This window comes from Aulostomus chinensis, chromosome 3, assembly GCF_037954235.1.
Source record: "Aulostomus chinensis isolate RoL2024-O1b breed Wild chromosome 3, RoL_Achi_v1.0, whole genome shotgun sequence".
Lineage (NCBI taxonomy): Eukaryota > Metazoa > Chordata > Actinopteri > Syngnathiformes > Aulostomidae > Aulostomus > Aulostomus chinensis.
Window position 1 is genome coordinate 11,481,010 of NC_141322.1, and position 15,685 is coordinate 11,496,694.

Genomic DNA, 15,685 nt, shown 5'->3' on the forward strand with positions numbered 1-15,685 from the left:
AGCCTTGTTTCTATATGTACTGAAACACAAATGAATTGCAGAAAGAAGCTGTTCTATGTGTCTAAAGCCATTTGGCGTCCAATTAGCTGATTTGCCTTCTTGACGAGTTTGTTAACAGAAACAAATTTTATTTGGTTAAGACATAATGTTAATTTATTTTAATTGTGTAAATTATTCCTGCTTTGATTTAACAATATCTTAAAAAAAAATCAGACAAAACTCAGAATTATTATTCCTATATTTTAAACAAACAAAAACAAATAAAAATAATAGAAATGAAAAATATGCAACTAGATATGCATAAACATAAATATAAATAGATAAACAAATAATTAATACCTAATGAATAGGGTTCATTTTACCGAGTGCAGGGAATTTTTCATTTTAGTTTTTACAAGGATGAACAAACTCTGTAAAGTCATTTTGAAAGCAGCACAGATTGAAGATATTTCAAAAACCCTGCATGTATGAATGTTATACGTCGCCAGAAATAATAACTTATGCCAGACTTTTATCTTGCTTTTAAATCAATCCAATAACCTCACATGGACAGCATGTAGCACACATTTAAATCTCATTCACTCAAAGGACCAAAATAAGTCCCGCCCCTTCTCTCAGTCAACCTATGAAAGGCAGTAAAAACCCGACGCGCTTGTAACGTCAACTCTCTCCGTCTCTGTTCTTCCGTATCAACATGGCGGCATCCATGGCATCCCAGGCTGCAGCGAGAGGACTGAGGACAGCCACCTCTAGGCACGTACTTCTTGACAAGCTGAAGGTACTGTCACGTTTTCAGTCTTCTCTCATGGTGTCCTTGCCTCTTGTAGGTCCCTTGTCTTGTTCTCGCTGAATTGTAATTGCAGTATATTTAGCCTGCTAGCAGGTTAACATGTGTAAACGCTGAGTGGCTTGGCAGTTCAAAGGTGAGATTAGAGGCAGCATGCTGTTTATCTGCTAGCTCTCTCTTCCTCCAGTAGGTATTGTCATATGGTTTAGGTTTATTATGAATTCTGTAATACTGTAGTTCTCCTGTGTGAGACCTTTTCAAAGGAAAACTTCACCAAACTCATGCAGTGTCTGAGAAAATGTGTCACCCTTGACATTATCCGCAAAGCCTATTCATATCAGTGTATTGCATATGTGTTATTTGTGTAGTTTAAAAAAAGCACAGCAGATTGTGTTAGTTCATTGATAGCACAGACATGTTCATATTTTATTTAGTAGATCCTTCATCTAGGTGATTGAATGCATGAACTCCCTGAATGCATCACTATTTCAGATAACGCTGCAGTGTAAAGGTTGGGCTCTTGTACTTTGATCTTATGTTGTGTTTCTGAGCTTTGAACTACAGGATTGTGTCTCGGTTCATCTCAGTATATGGTAAATGATTAGGGTTGCATATAAACCTTATTCAACTAAACTTTAAAGCATCAGGAGAAGCAGAAAAAAAAAAACCCACATCACATTGTCCTACAAGAAGCAACTGATTTAGTTCTGCCTCAGTCACCGTCACAGATAGCGTCCTCAATTGATTGTAGCAAACTCTCGGTATACCTCGCTGAAACCAAAGCTAGATGTAATTCACACAGGGGAGTATGACACAGACCATAAGTAGGTCAAACAGGCCTCTTGATAAAAATAGTCTCCGCCTTCTAGTTCTCATCTTTTGGCTGAACCAGGGAGAAAAAAAATCAGCATCAAGCCAGATAACGCAAACAAAGAAAAATGAACTAATAAAACGGAAACCAACATGACAAAAGTAAATGAAACCTAATTTGCATGTCAAATACAAATCCTAATAAAGATTCTACAATACTGAATTAATGCAGTTTTGTGGGACTGCAAATGAAAATGTGATAGTGTGTATGGTTGTGTGAAAAGTACACTTTCAAATGCGTTGCTGTAGACAGCGCCATCAGCACCATGAACCTCATCTGATATTTAGAAGTTTTCAGAGCTCAAGCGTCTCTGCTGCTTTCTGGCTGTGACGCTGTTCATGTCTGTTCTCAACACAGTTGCCTTTTCCACTCGTAGTGTCTTGGACTTTGGCATTTTTATTTCCCAGTTTGGTTAACCCTCTCGGAGTCTGCTAGTTTGGTGATTATAGCTTTTGGTTTGCGTGCCTCAATCATTTGTACATAAAATACATGGCTACAGTGTGTCCTTTTCTATCAGTTTTTCGCAATCAGGAGCCTGCACATTGTGTTTTATTTTGAAAATTAACTGGATCCACAGTGCCATTCCTGTGGGGACTTCCTTCCTTTCTTGCTTGATCTCTGTGCAGCTTGCTGCAGCTTTCATCAAAAATAGACTTGCCTCAATCCGTATAATTTGTTCGAACTTGGTAGCCTGTTTGAGCTGTTCTTAAATATTAACCACCCTTAGGCAGCGAAGAGACAGACAGACAGAGACACAATAAATAATAGAGGTCTTCAAAAACACCCTGTTATCTGTGGTCAATATCAGTACCTGCAGAGTTGCTTTCAGTGTTCAGCAACTGCCGCCAATAATCCTGATCAGAGCACTGTAAAGCAATAGATGCAACTTTTCGGCTTGCCTGTACTCTATTTGTGTTGCAGGCTGTTTTGACAGAAGAGGGTTAGAAGCATCATTCAGCACTGTTTTTGACAATATTTATCAATATGAGAGTGATAAATGTTGCAAGTCTGCTTGCCATCCTAGCAGGTGGATCAAAAGAGCGATCAGTGTTCACATACTTCTTGTGATGCTTTTCCCTTCTTTGTCATTACATACAGTAATGAGTGCAGCCTTTAGCCAGGAGGTTGTGTCATCAGATGGTCACCAGAACTCACTGGGTGTTTCAACCCTTAACCATAACACCCTCCTGCTGGCGAGTCAGCAGTGGTGGCCAGCCACGACTCACTCCCTCCTGGCTGCCAGCTCGCTTCCTACCTCCTGCTCCATATCTAACAGGAGGCTCTCTCTGCCGCCTCCCCGGGTCTTTGTACTGCCTTCTTCCTCTCACTTCATGTCAGTCCCACTGCTGTCAGCAACGTCCAGGCTGTTTGGGCTGGGAAGACTCAGCACCCTACCTCAATGAGGTCCCTGCAGTCCTGCACCCAGTCTCTATAGCGTGCAGATTTCCTCTTGAATGCCTCTTCACACCCCTTCTCATGGCACAGTAAGCTCCACAAGGATGATCTTTTTCCCTCAGTGGAGAACAGGACTGCGTCTGGATGGAAGGTTGTGTGTATGACATCCGGGAGCCTTCTCTTCAGATATACCCTTAGCTCTCACGCTTGGGCTGACTGCAGGAGACTTGCCCTGTTTTGTTGGGCCCTGTTGGCTTTGCTCCCTCCTTGACAAATGTGATAACAGGTGGCAGCCTGCCCATGAGTTGGTGTTTCTGGTTTCTTGTCTGCTCTTGGATGTCAGCAAGCACTGCTAACACTTTATTGTGGCGCCACCTGTATCTGCCTTGGGACAGGGTGATGTTGCATCCTGACAGGATGTGTGCCATGGTCCCATTTTTCCCGCTTGCACATTGGGTCATCTCTCATGCCCCATCTGTGCAGGTTCACAGGGGTTGGTAGGGTGTCATAGACAGACCTCAACAAGATGGAGTTCCAGAATGGCTCGAGTCTCCATAGGTCTGCCCATGTCAGCTTCCTTTTTGCTCTCGCCTTCCTCCGCTCTTCCTCTAGGTTCCTTATTTCTGCCTGGGCCATGGTTCTCCCCTACCTTTGCTTGACTTTTCCTCACTTTTAGAAGTGGGTCACCCCCAGACCTTGCCTGCCTGTGTAGGGTGCTCTGATGTTGTCTTTGAGCTTGGGATTTCCTTCCACTTGGGCCAGTACTGTAGAGGCCTCCCACTTCTGTCCTGACCTGGTCTTTACTCCCACTTCGCAGACTTTGCTGTCTCTTGAGTCCCTAAAGGTCATGGCGACCCAGCTCTTTGCCATCCTGAATTCCTCACCGAGGGATGACAGAGGTAGTTGGAGTTGCCCAGATCTGATGTACAGCTCGATTGACCCACTTTCCCAGACACTTGATGGGATTATCCTTGATGGATGGAATGACCTGGGCTTGCCTGTTCTCTATTTGTGTTGCAGCCTGCTTTGACAGGAGACAATTAGAAATATCAATCGGCATTGAGTTTTTGCAGTTTGTGGCAAAAATAAAATGGCTTGATTTACTTTTTCCCCCACAGCTTGCCGTGTCGTTATTTTTGATTCAACTTTAGCTATTCCTAACGAGGGTTTGACAGCTGCAGATGGACAATCTGCATTCTCAGTTGCTCTTGCTGTATGGACAAGGGTGACCATGAAAATAAAAACCATGTAAATTTTAAACAAATAATATTTCCCCTTCAACAATGTTATTTTGCCATTTGCAACTGATCCACTTTTGATCAGACTGAAAATTTTGATGACTAACTGTTGACCATGGGGCTTGCAGTCATAACTACACTAGTATGCAAGCTGCTGTTCTCGTGCCGTGTTTTTTTCATTCCTGGGGGAAGTTCAATGACAAGGTGTATGAAACACTCTGGCAAGTCTTTTGGAGTTAAGGGAGCTTCTCAATCGAATCACGATCAACCCTTCTAACAATCCAGATCAGACTGATAGATCAACCCCATAGAACACACTACTTCAAAATCCGCCTCAAACTTATCATGGTCAAAGCTACATCAGTCACTCCTCATGCATACTGCTACCAGATCGTCCCATCATGACACTGATGAGGTCTGAACAGGGGAGAGATAGTCCAAGTCCTGCATGTCTGCCCTGGAAGAGAGCAGTAAGTGACGGATGGCAGTGAGGCAGGCAAACAGCTGGCCTGCAGTCCCCTGACACACACTCTCTACAGTAATTATCAGCAGCAGCACTCCAGAGACACTTCCACCCAGTCCCTCTACCTAACTACTGCTCTACTTATTCCAAGCGCGTATACACACACACACACACACACACACACACACACACACACACACACACACACACACACACACTGGTGAGGAGGCACAAATAGAGTTGTGTGCTCTGACATGAGCCCTAGATGGGACATAAAGGATTCACTGCAAACTTTTCAACACACAAAAGCACTCAAGATCTTTCTCATGAATTCATGCTTATCCTGACAAGTGAGCTAGAGAGACATGAGAGAGTGAGAAGTGACACTGATGAACTCCACTATTCTCCAATAATATATGGAGATGAGGGGGGAAAAGCCACAGGAGAGATGTTGCTGTAGTAGTCACAGAATATATTAGTGAAAATAGTCATGTCAAAGAGTGCAAGTAAGGTGGAAATTATAAAACTGGTGGAGATGCTAAAGGTCTTATGAATCAACACACCTGAAAACACAAGAGGCAGGCTGCAAAATAGGCCGACAGAATATGTACTAAGCTTTACTCTCAGGTCAGAGACAAAAGGTAGAAGTATGCAAATTCAGACATTAATTTTTAATGTGACACCGCTCCAATAATGGCTCATGATCGTTTCCATTATGCGCTCCACATTTCTAAGGGCATTGTGCTTTTGATGCAAAACCCTCTCCCTCAAAACACCAGCTAGGCAGAGGAAAAGCAAGCTGAATATGCTTTTGTAACCAGGAATGCTGCCATGGGAGGGACCAGGTAGTTCCAGTGAGCATGACTGTGTTGTTTGAATGCTATTGAAAGCTGCTTCAGCATCGCTCAAGGCAATGTTGCAAACTCATTTTATTACTAGATTTAGTGACTTTTCAGACCCCTTTAGCGACCTAGCAGCTAATTCAACAACTCTTTAGACAAACCTTAGCTGCTTTGCATAGCAGAGAGCCTTCACTAATGAGCTGCCAGCAAACATCTCTGCATCGTCTTTGACAGGCAGATCAACGTAGAGGCTGAGACAGAAAAAATAAGCAATATTCGGCTGCTTCTAACTTCTCCTTTATTGTTCATTTTACTTGTAAATCCAGCCAAAATCACACCTCTACCTTTTCATCCGTCAAACTACGTTTGATTCATGAAATCAGAATTTTAGCAGCTTGCAAAAGGCTCAAGTGACTGCATCTGGTTATGTGGTCTTATTGGGTAGCATTTCAGTCACTATTTTACATTCTGAAATTAAAAGAGAATAATATGTAAACAGGAACAACTTTTATTCCATAGGGATGCACAGAAATGGAAATTCTGGGCTGATCTTTGAAATAACAATTTAGCTGAAAATGATCCATCATTCAATACTTTAGAACTCTAAATGTAACTGGAAGATAACTTGCAAACAAGCCAGTGAGACAGTGTAATGCTTCCACATTTTTTTCACTTTCGTTTGAAATCAAACCACGTGTCTATGCTTGAGCTGCGTTTTTTTTTTTCCGAAAATGGAAGAATTTGACAGTGAGGTGAAAAGTTTTCTTTTGAACTTTAACCTGAAATGCCACCCTTAAGAATTCATTGTTATTCAGCTGTAAAACCTCTGATCCATCAGTAAACTAAGCTAATGTTGTTTTATGATGCAAATGGAGGAAAATAGCCAGCAGGGCAGATAACTGTGGCACAAAACATCTGAGGAACAGCGTTATGAGGTATTTAAGGTTCTATATTGTCAGCTTTGTTAAAGGTTGCATCTTATTGTTCCTCCACAACAACAATTCTGTAGACTCACATGCAAACGTCAGCTTAGCATCCCACTGAGATAGCGGAGGTTCCACATATGAGCGGGCCAAGACCGAGTGCTCGGCGTAGTTTGACTGCATATTAATGCGAACACTGTAAAATTGCCATCACCAGTATGAGCTCTGAAGAGCAACTCTGAAGGTCGCTGCCACGCAGACGTCCTTCAGCCTTTATTTATGTCTGTATCTGTTACCTGCAGTCTGATCCTCATGTGCCTGGGACAGCTTGATGTTCACATTAACCTGTGCTAAACACCCGCACTCAGCATGTTCCAAGACTCATGGAGACTGTGCAGGACAGGGCATGTATTCAGCACACATCAGAATAACGGGCATTATTGAATGCCACCTTATATGCCAATAGCTGATGCCACTCAGCCACAATAACTGTGCAGCAAAGAGGTGGTTCCTGATATATTGTTCATCTCATCTCTCTGAATTAGGGTTAAAAAGGATTTATTGAGGACTGCTCCTTCTGATAAAGCTCTTTTGTTAGTTTGTTTTGGCTTTCTAGTTGAGGAACATCGATTCACCAAACACAGGGCGGCTTAACCCCCAAAATCAGGAATATTGTATATTAGTGTATGCATACCAAAAATTACTGTGAAATAAGAAACAAAAGTACAGCAGGATGCTTTCTTCTAAAGCCAATGACAGAATTCCTAAAATTTTATGTTACTTTATTTTATTTTATTTTATGGATTTTGATTCTGACGTGCCGCCCCATCTGGCTACCCATGAAAAGTTTCTGGAAACACCATTGTGGAATGAATTATTCTTTGAAAGAATTTAGCTTTCAGCAGGCTTGCAGCGAGACTCTTGACATTCAGAGAGTGATCACAAAATGTCATGGCAATACACTCTGGCAGAGATGGATATTTTTTTTCCCCCCTCTCCTAGTTATGCTTTTGTTCAAACCAGGAGAAAAGTTCTCCTTTTAGTCTTGTCTTCTATGTACATTTGTTTAATGTCTCAAAATGAAATTCTCCATTCTTACAGATGTCACAAAATTGACCCAATTACATAAAATTGAAATGAAATGTAACAAAAGGCTCCAGAGGTAAAGAATAAGGAGAATACATTTTTATGTATGTAATATGTAAACTGGAACACTGTTTTTAATGTAGCCCTGGCACATCCAGTGAACTCAGCCGGGGAGACACCTTGTAAAAGTAAAAGATTTCATAAAGTAAGACTGGTAACTGTAAAATGAAAAATAATTTATCTGCAAATTTAAAGGCAGCAAATGAATAGTTTTCAGAAATTGTCATCGAGACGAGTTGTCTTCACTTTGCACTGTCGCTTCTCTTCTTTAATTTTTTGGCATTTACCTTAAGTGTGTTGACTTTCACAAATAACACCAAAGAAGAAGAAAGGAATCGTTGAAATGTGCTGAATAAACTAAGTCGCTGCACTGCCTCCATTTACAAAGCACTCAGAGTGACTTTGGCCTTGCTCAAAGACACTCAGAGGAGAAAGAGTGCAACGGCAGCAGCTGGATCAGACTGCCAAGTCCTTGTCACAGCTATACTGATACATGACTCGCATAGAAGAACATCTTTGTTTAGGCAATGCTGCTCCCAAAAGACTTCTTTGGCTGGTCCATATGGTATTCAGCACAGCATCATGCAACATCAGGACTTCTCTTAAGAGACAGAAAATTGTGCCGTCTCATGTAGGGGTGAGAGCAGGATGCACAATGTCAAACCACACTTGTTGTGTGAAGGGTCATTCCCATGAGGCGATGTCTGATCTTGGCACTTTGCAAAGTCATTTCAAGACATGCCACTACTGTGTCATTTGCCCTTCTGTTAAACCTAAGGAGTCAATATCCTAAGGCTATTTCAAAGCAGTTGTCTTTATCACTATGAAAGAGCGGAACAATGTCAAAAAGTCACCATCTGACAAAGTATTTCTGTCTCCCGTCGAAATTTATTAGTGCCATAAGCCTCAATTTACGGGGGAAGGTTACTAAGCAGGCAATCACCTTTGATCGGGCCCATAAAGAGCGGGAGCCAGTCAATGCTACTCTGGTCGTCAATCTGTCACTCACCAATCGAAAGTGTTGATGTTGCAGGTCAAAAAATGCATTTGTTTCTCGAATGGAAGTGATTCTATAGAGTCCCGCTAATAGTGAGCGAAGCTGTGACTCAACCATAGCAGCTGGTATAAGGGAACGTTATCAGCAGTACGGGCTATTTATCAGAGCACTTCGACACTGTGGTGTTTTCAACAGTCCAACCCAAACTATCTTTCAACTGTTCTTTGAAAGTCCCACATACTAATGCAGATTTAGAGTAACATTTGGTAGTGTTCATGATCCACTACACGGGATGAGGAAAAGTTCAATGAAACTCGCGATGTAGCTTGTCAGGGGACTTCAATTGTTTGATGGTAAAATTCTTTTTCCATAGCCTTACAGCAGTGTTTCTCTGAAGAACATTTTCAGTAAGAGAAAGGGTTGTGTAACTGGTAAGTCAAAATTTAATTAAATGTAGCAGCTGTTGTCAGGCATAAGGATGATACCAAAACTACCCAGCAAATTTTAGAACAATGGCCAAGGAAGAACCCATTACAGTTTTTTTGTTTTTTTTGTAAGGTTAGATCCAGACTTTGTTGCCATTTTTGGAGTCCATTGCTGATTTGGATTCACTCCATATTCAAACCAGCAATTTTCATGAGGAATGCGGAATAAAACGCAGCACGTTTGGAATAAGGGATGTGTACAACTAATATTTTCTCATACGTATATTTTCAGTCAAAACAGTCAATTGACATGAATTACCATTTGACATGAATATTTTATTCACAAAATGTTTTAAGTGAGACATACACTATACAGTACATGTTGGAGGCTATATCTAGCAGAGCGATGCTGTGGAGTGGCGCTGCTCATCTTAATGCCACTCCATTAGGGGGGAAATTCAATACGACATTCTGAAATGGAGAGTCTTTTCAGTTATAAATAGATGTTGTTTCTTTCATTGCTACTGGCGTAAAGACTAATTTTTTATAAAAGCCTTTTGAGACCCATCTGACTTTAAGAACAGGAAGATAAGCTTTAAGAACAAGAAGAGAAGCTTTCAGGGCTCCAATTAGTCTTAATTCTTGTCTATCAAAATCTGAGCTCGCCTTCCACTTGTACTGGAATGGAACTTTTATAACGTGAAATCATTTTCAGTAATGCAACTATGAAACTGGGACTGGGCCAGAGAAAAGATAGGATAACAGAAGAAACGTTTTGTGAGAATAAAATCTTTACTTGGCTGATCAGAGTTCATCCATGGGAAGCACAGTCAGCAAGGGCAGCAAAATTCATTCAGGAAAAAACAAACCCAAACCAAAGTCCATAAATCCTGGCAGAGAATAAGCAGACAAGCAAACACAAGTAGAAAATGACAGGAGAGCATACAGATGTCAGAAAGACTGACAGTCTAGCAGCTAAATTGGTGAAACAGCAAATACACAGGGAGTGACTGCTTACTAAACAGAGGTGAGTGAAATGAGGCACAGGTGAAGCATGTGAGAATAGAGGCTGGAGAATACAGGAAATAGAAGACAGTTGAGATTGTTGAGGTACACTGGCCTCCACACTTGACATGCGCTCCAACTGCCTTTAGATTTCGGGTCTGCTCATTCTGTTACACAAGACTAATTAATCTTAAAACTTTTAATTCTGATCTTTCTGCACAGTTGGAAACCTACAATATAGGCAGGCTTCAAGTCGACATACTGTATATTCCATTTGTCTACTTTTAGATCACTCATTCCTGTTGCCAGCTGTCCCTTTTTAAAGATGATGCTCTCGGTGCCATGCTATTACATTGTCATTGTGCTCATTGTTCTTAATCTAATGGCAGGTATTCATGGTGTTGCTGCTTCTCTGGCCCTTGCCCACTCCCCTAGCAAACTGAGCAACGTCTAAACTGCTTACACATCGACTTGGCACCGTTAACTTTTGAAGCTCCACATTTATTTGAGTTTGCAGATACAGTTAATCAACACTTGATGCATGTCATCTAAATTTGCAAGGGCCGGGTATCGATTCCGATTTTCCAGATCGCTTCGATTCGACATGACAAGGTCTCAATTAGATTGGATATTGATTCAGTCAGGCATATCAGTTAAAATAATCCTGTAAATTCAACAAGTAACCTTTTGGCCTGGCACATTATTAAAAATTATGTTAACATTAATAATTAAAATCAAGAATGACTTTCTTTCAAACATGCATACATGTTTGAGATTGTCACTTCACTTCATTGTTTGCGTGTCGGCAAAACATAGCGTGGCTCCAGAGTTTTAATGAGATTTCGGTAACCATCGTTTTCAACGACACTGTATGGTCGTACATGTCCTTGCATATAAAAATTGCAATGGCCTCGGTTATTTTCTTTGCACGTTGAGTTTGCTGGTAACTTGGGTGCCAATACCTGCTCCAGGCTGGTTTGTTTGAGCCGGGCTTGCTGTGTTTTTGGGTGATGTCTCGTCAAATGTTAGCGAAGATTGTTGCCACTGTCTGCCCCAACCTTCCCGTTGCATATTTTGCATATTACTTGTTTTTTTGTCCAACTCATCATTTTCTTCCAACTTGTTAAATCTGTAATACATACAAACATCAGCTTTTAAACTCGTCGGCAGAGTCTTGAGAGATGGACTCACATCCACCATGTTTGCTTGACTGCTGGCAGTAACATCTCATGAGATCTTGTTCCGTGGAAAGCAGCGCTATACGCTGATCAAGCGAGACGAGCAGGGTTGATACTTCATGCTGCTTCTCTGCACGTCTGAAGAAAAAAAAAACTACTCAAGTTAAAAGATCAATCTTAGAATTTTATGAATTGATAATGAACCATTTAAAGGGAGATCGATTTAAATCGATTCTATATATCTATTTTTTTTAAACCCAGCCCTAAAATTTGCTGGTTAAAATAATGATTTTAATAGGTTTTATTTAGTATTGCACCTTTCACAGAAATAAACCTCACAAACCACTGCACAAAACACAGTACAAACAAAAAAGTAATGAAAACAAGCAAGCAGTACAGCAAAGGCAATAAGAACAATGAAACCTAAGCCACCAAAAGAATTGAAAGACTGTGAAAAGCTACATTAAAAACCCAGTCATTACAGGACCCCAATTGAAATATGCAGAGGAAATGTCCTAAATATCTTAAGACGAGAGGAAGTCCAATTTAATCAGGCGGATCTTAAGTTGCACTTTAAAGCATTCAGCAGGCACTTACACACTGTATTACTAAAGGAAGAGAATTCTATAGTGCCAGAGCTATAACGTGTAAGATGCACTCATGTTTTGATTTCAGTCGTGCTCAAGGAAGCACCAGAAGGTCCAGGTCTGATGACATCAGTGACCTATTGGGTATTTAGGGATGGAGAACGTCACCTGTGTGTCCAGATGCCTGACCGTGCACCACCAGGACCTTAAAACCTGGAGTAATGTGGGACCTCCAGCTGGACCTGGTTAACAGCTTAGCAGCAGCATTCTGGACCACTTGAGGATGATTCGGGTGAAAAGAATTGCAATCATCGAGCTGGGATGACAAGAAACCATGAATAACAACAGAACCAAAAACCGAAAGCGTTGCAATATCTCTGGTCATGGCTCCAAAAATGGTGGTCCAAGTCGCACTGTGAGAGAGGTGCTAAGATGGCCATTATCATGGTCTTTTGACCCAAGATGACCTGAAACAAAAGTCTGACGGTGTCAGAAATCTAGAATAACCATTTCACCGTCCTGCTGTCTTAATTGCAGTAAGAGACAATGCAATGTTTTGAATCTCAACATTGTGATTCTATTCCATATTTCTACTATTAAATCTCACTCAAAAGAGAGGTACCGGTGTACTTTGAAGTGCAGTACATTTGGATGTAGATCCAGTCTCATTTATGGTTGATTGAGATACCAGGTGACACATGATGATGTTATACTCTTTTCATCTGACAAGTGTTGTGGTTTTGGAGATGCAGAGGAAGCAGGGTGTGCATGAGCATTTAGATACAACCTTTTATCCTTGAAGGTGCAGGTGTTATTGTTAGAACTCCCACAGTGACTTCTCAGTGTTCCTAGATGTGAGTCAGGAGTTTATTGACTGTATTTCACTGCGGTTCATCATGTTTTGCATAAGCATTTTAGAATTTTAACGTTTTTACAACAACAGCCTCCATCTTTCTCATAAGACCCAAACTTATTCCACAGTTTTGTAGAGATTTGAAGATTTGATAGTTCACAGCAGCAACCGACTATTTTTGAAGAAGTGAAGACGAGCCTAGAAAGAGGTGGGGGTTTGCTTCCAGTGCGAGACCAGGTATCGGGTCATAAAATGATTTTTTTTTTAATTTTCAAAAGGCTGTGCTAATCAAACATATTGTATTACACTTTAAGTAAACCGTGAACCTTCTGGATGAGCACTCTGTTCTTAAGTATCTGATAGAACTGCTATGAGTAGGGATTCATTTTACTAATCATGCATCATCATTCATTTACTTAACTGCAGTATCATCAGATATACTGTATATCTATAGCATTTGCCTTTTATATTCCTATCAGAACTCATCAAAGCTCTACACTTCGTTCTAAAGCGCTAACTGCAGCAAGCAGACAATGGGCGTTGCCAAAGCTACCTAATATCATATTATACAGCGGTATCCCCAAAAGTCTTGGGAGGTTAAAATCCTCATTACTTGTCATGGCCAGACCCTAACCCCTTTGAAATGACACTGTCTAATTAGCGACGACAAATGGCTACAGAGTTAATTAACCAGAATGCTCCTTAAGGGGCATTATCAAATGTTCAAGAAATTAACAGATTGCCAGTTCACCAATTCTATGTAATTGATTTGTTCCCATTCAGGTTATGATCTCGTCTCTTTTCCCCATCCATTTAGCTAACCATGCGGGAAGAAATTAAAGGGAACTTTATGGCGTCCACTTGCATGAGCACAGTCAAAGAGAGCTCTGTACTCACTGTGAGAGTCAGAATCATGGCCATATTTTCTGCAGCTGGAATGTTTTTCTGCTAATGAGATGGCAGTTTGTTGCATCTCATAAATACATGCCGTCTAGTGGTTCACTGTTAAGAGAGGTGACACAGAAAATAAAATTGAGGAGGCAAAGAAGCAGAGTTGATGTGAATTTTCTGCATAAACGGGCAAGAGAGAATCATAGGCATATTTCCACTTAAAGCCAGCCATGAAGCAGTAGCATGCCTCATAAGGCATTAGTGGGCTAATTCAGAAAACCATCTAGCCTGGTCATTTTGAATTAATAAACTAAATGAGTGTTGATGGCAGAAGTTCCTTTCTTTGCCCTCAGGTTTGCCACTGCCCCATAGACTTAATTTGAGCAATGGCAACGATAGTGAGATAGTAAAACTAAAGCAACGTTGCCTCTTAAGAAAAGCATCCTAATAATGTGCATTTACAACATTTAGCACTTTTACACATTCAGTTGGGGTTATGGCTAATTAAAAAAGAAAATCCTTTAGATCATTCAGTTGCAAAGCAGCGCAGCAAGTCATGCCAGTTTAGAAGAGCATTACGTAAGGCGCAAAAGATGAACTCTTCTCCAATTACTGTTACTGCCTACCTGTAGCTGTCCTTGCTTGTAAGAGGCGAAGGTCATGAAAAGACTGTTAGAGTATATATGGAGAAATAGCATCTATCTGTTAAAGAGCTGGGACCTGAGCAGTCGAGCTGAGGCAGCAGAGCATGGCTCCAGGATTTAGATCATAGAGATTTTCATCATTGGAAGGTCTTCAGGCTTGCAGGGTTGGTCTAATCTACCTCAGAAGAAAGGAAACCCGAACTGTGTCTCCACAGATAGGTACCTTAGTCATTAGCATAGTCAAACGTGTTGGGCTCAGGGGGAAAACTACTAGTAGTAAGGAAAAAGGCAAAGCAAGGCTGCGCAACTAAAATGAACTCCATTTCTAAACTTTGCCTGGAACCAGAACTATTTAGAAACAAGGGGGCTTTGCCCTGTTTTCTGTTTTCTTTGTTCTGATTTTTGCAGCATTGTTAAATTTTCATTATGTCAGGTGAGAGTTCAGACTGTTGTCTTAAAACTGCCATTTTGTAACAAATGATACGAAGCCAAATACCTTATTAACTTATTGGACAGAAAAATAGCAAGAGAACGTCAAGTATTTGGCAAGGACATGCGATTCCTTTCAATTTGAATACTTTGGGGCACAGTTCAATTTGATCAATTCGCAAAGCTATACAGATGACATGACAGTTATTAAAAGTTAATCATGTGCTTGCTCTTTAATCCTATTGTAAATTGCACAAATTTCTGCTTTGAGATTTGCAGGTTGACGTTGTTGAACAGATATTTAGCCAAGCCTTTAAGCCCTGGGCCTATATTTGTTCCTTCGGTTCAACATGACATACCCCACATACATCTCCACAACCACTGGGGCCAAATCAATAATCTTGGCCTCAAAATAATAGTAACAATAGTGAGATCACTGTAGAGGTGTCAGAATCAATATAGATGTTACTGTTTAGTAATGAATGTAGCTAACCCTAATTCTCTAAGCCCCCTAAGGGGGGCTCTGGGGGTCAATAGAATCTGCAAGAATGGCTGAGGTTGATCACAATGAGAAATGAAATATGCTCCATTTCACACTTGAAAGAGCACAGTTCAAGAACGCATCAGAATTTTCTAAATCAATATTGAATCAGAAAAAAAACATTGCAATAGTTTTCTTTTTAATCAAGCCTATTTGACAAACAGACATCTGCAGCATATTATAACTGATTACTTAGGACTGCGTAGCATTGATTATTATGTTATCTTGAACCTTCATTACATGAATTAAACTTCAGAAAGATAAACTAGACAGAATGAATGGAAATAATTAAAGAACAGTGTTAACCATAGTATTGACAAACATAAATTTTGCCAGGTTTTTGGTGTAATTAATTATCAGACTGCAGACTTTCTACTTATCTCTGTGATGGGCGGAACTCTGTAAGTTTATCCACAACCTCCGCCCATCGTCTCTCCAGCTCCAACATCCATTTTGAACCAATATAGCTC

General features: G+C 40.7%; 1 protein-coding gene across 1 annotated transcript in view; it reads left to right on the top strand.

Moving 5' to 3' along the window:
* Window positions 1-680: 680 nt before the first annotated feature.
* Window positions 681-15,685, top strand: part of suclg2 (succinate-CoA ligase GDP-forming subunit beta) — a 113,151-nt gene continuing 98,146 nt past the window's right edge. Inside the window, exon 1 of the mRNA XM_086200638.1 lies at window positions 681-778. Coding sequence (XP_086056764.1) covers window positions 695-778 — 84 coding nt within the window. The 5' untranslated portion in view covers window positions 681-694. The remainder of the gene's footprint in view (window positions 779-15,685) is intronic.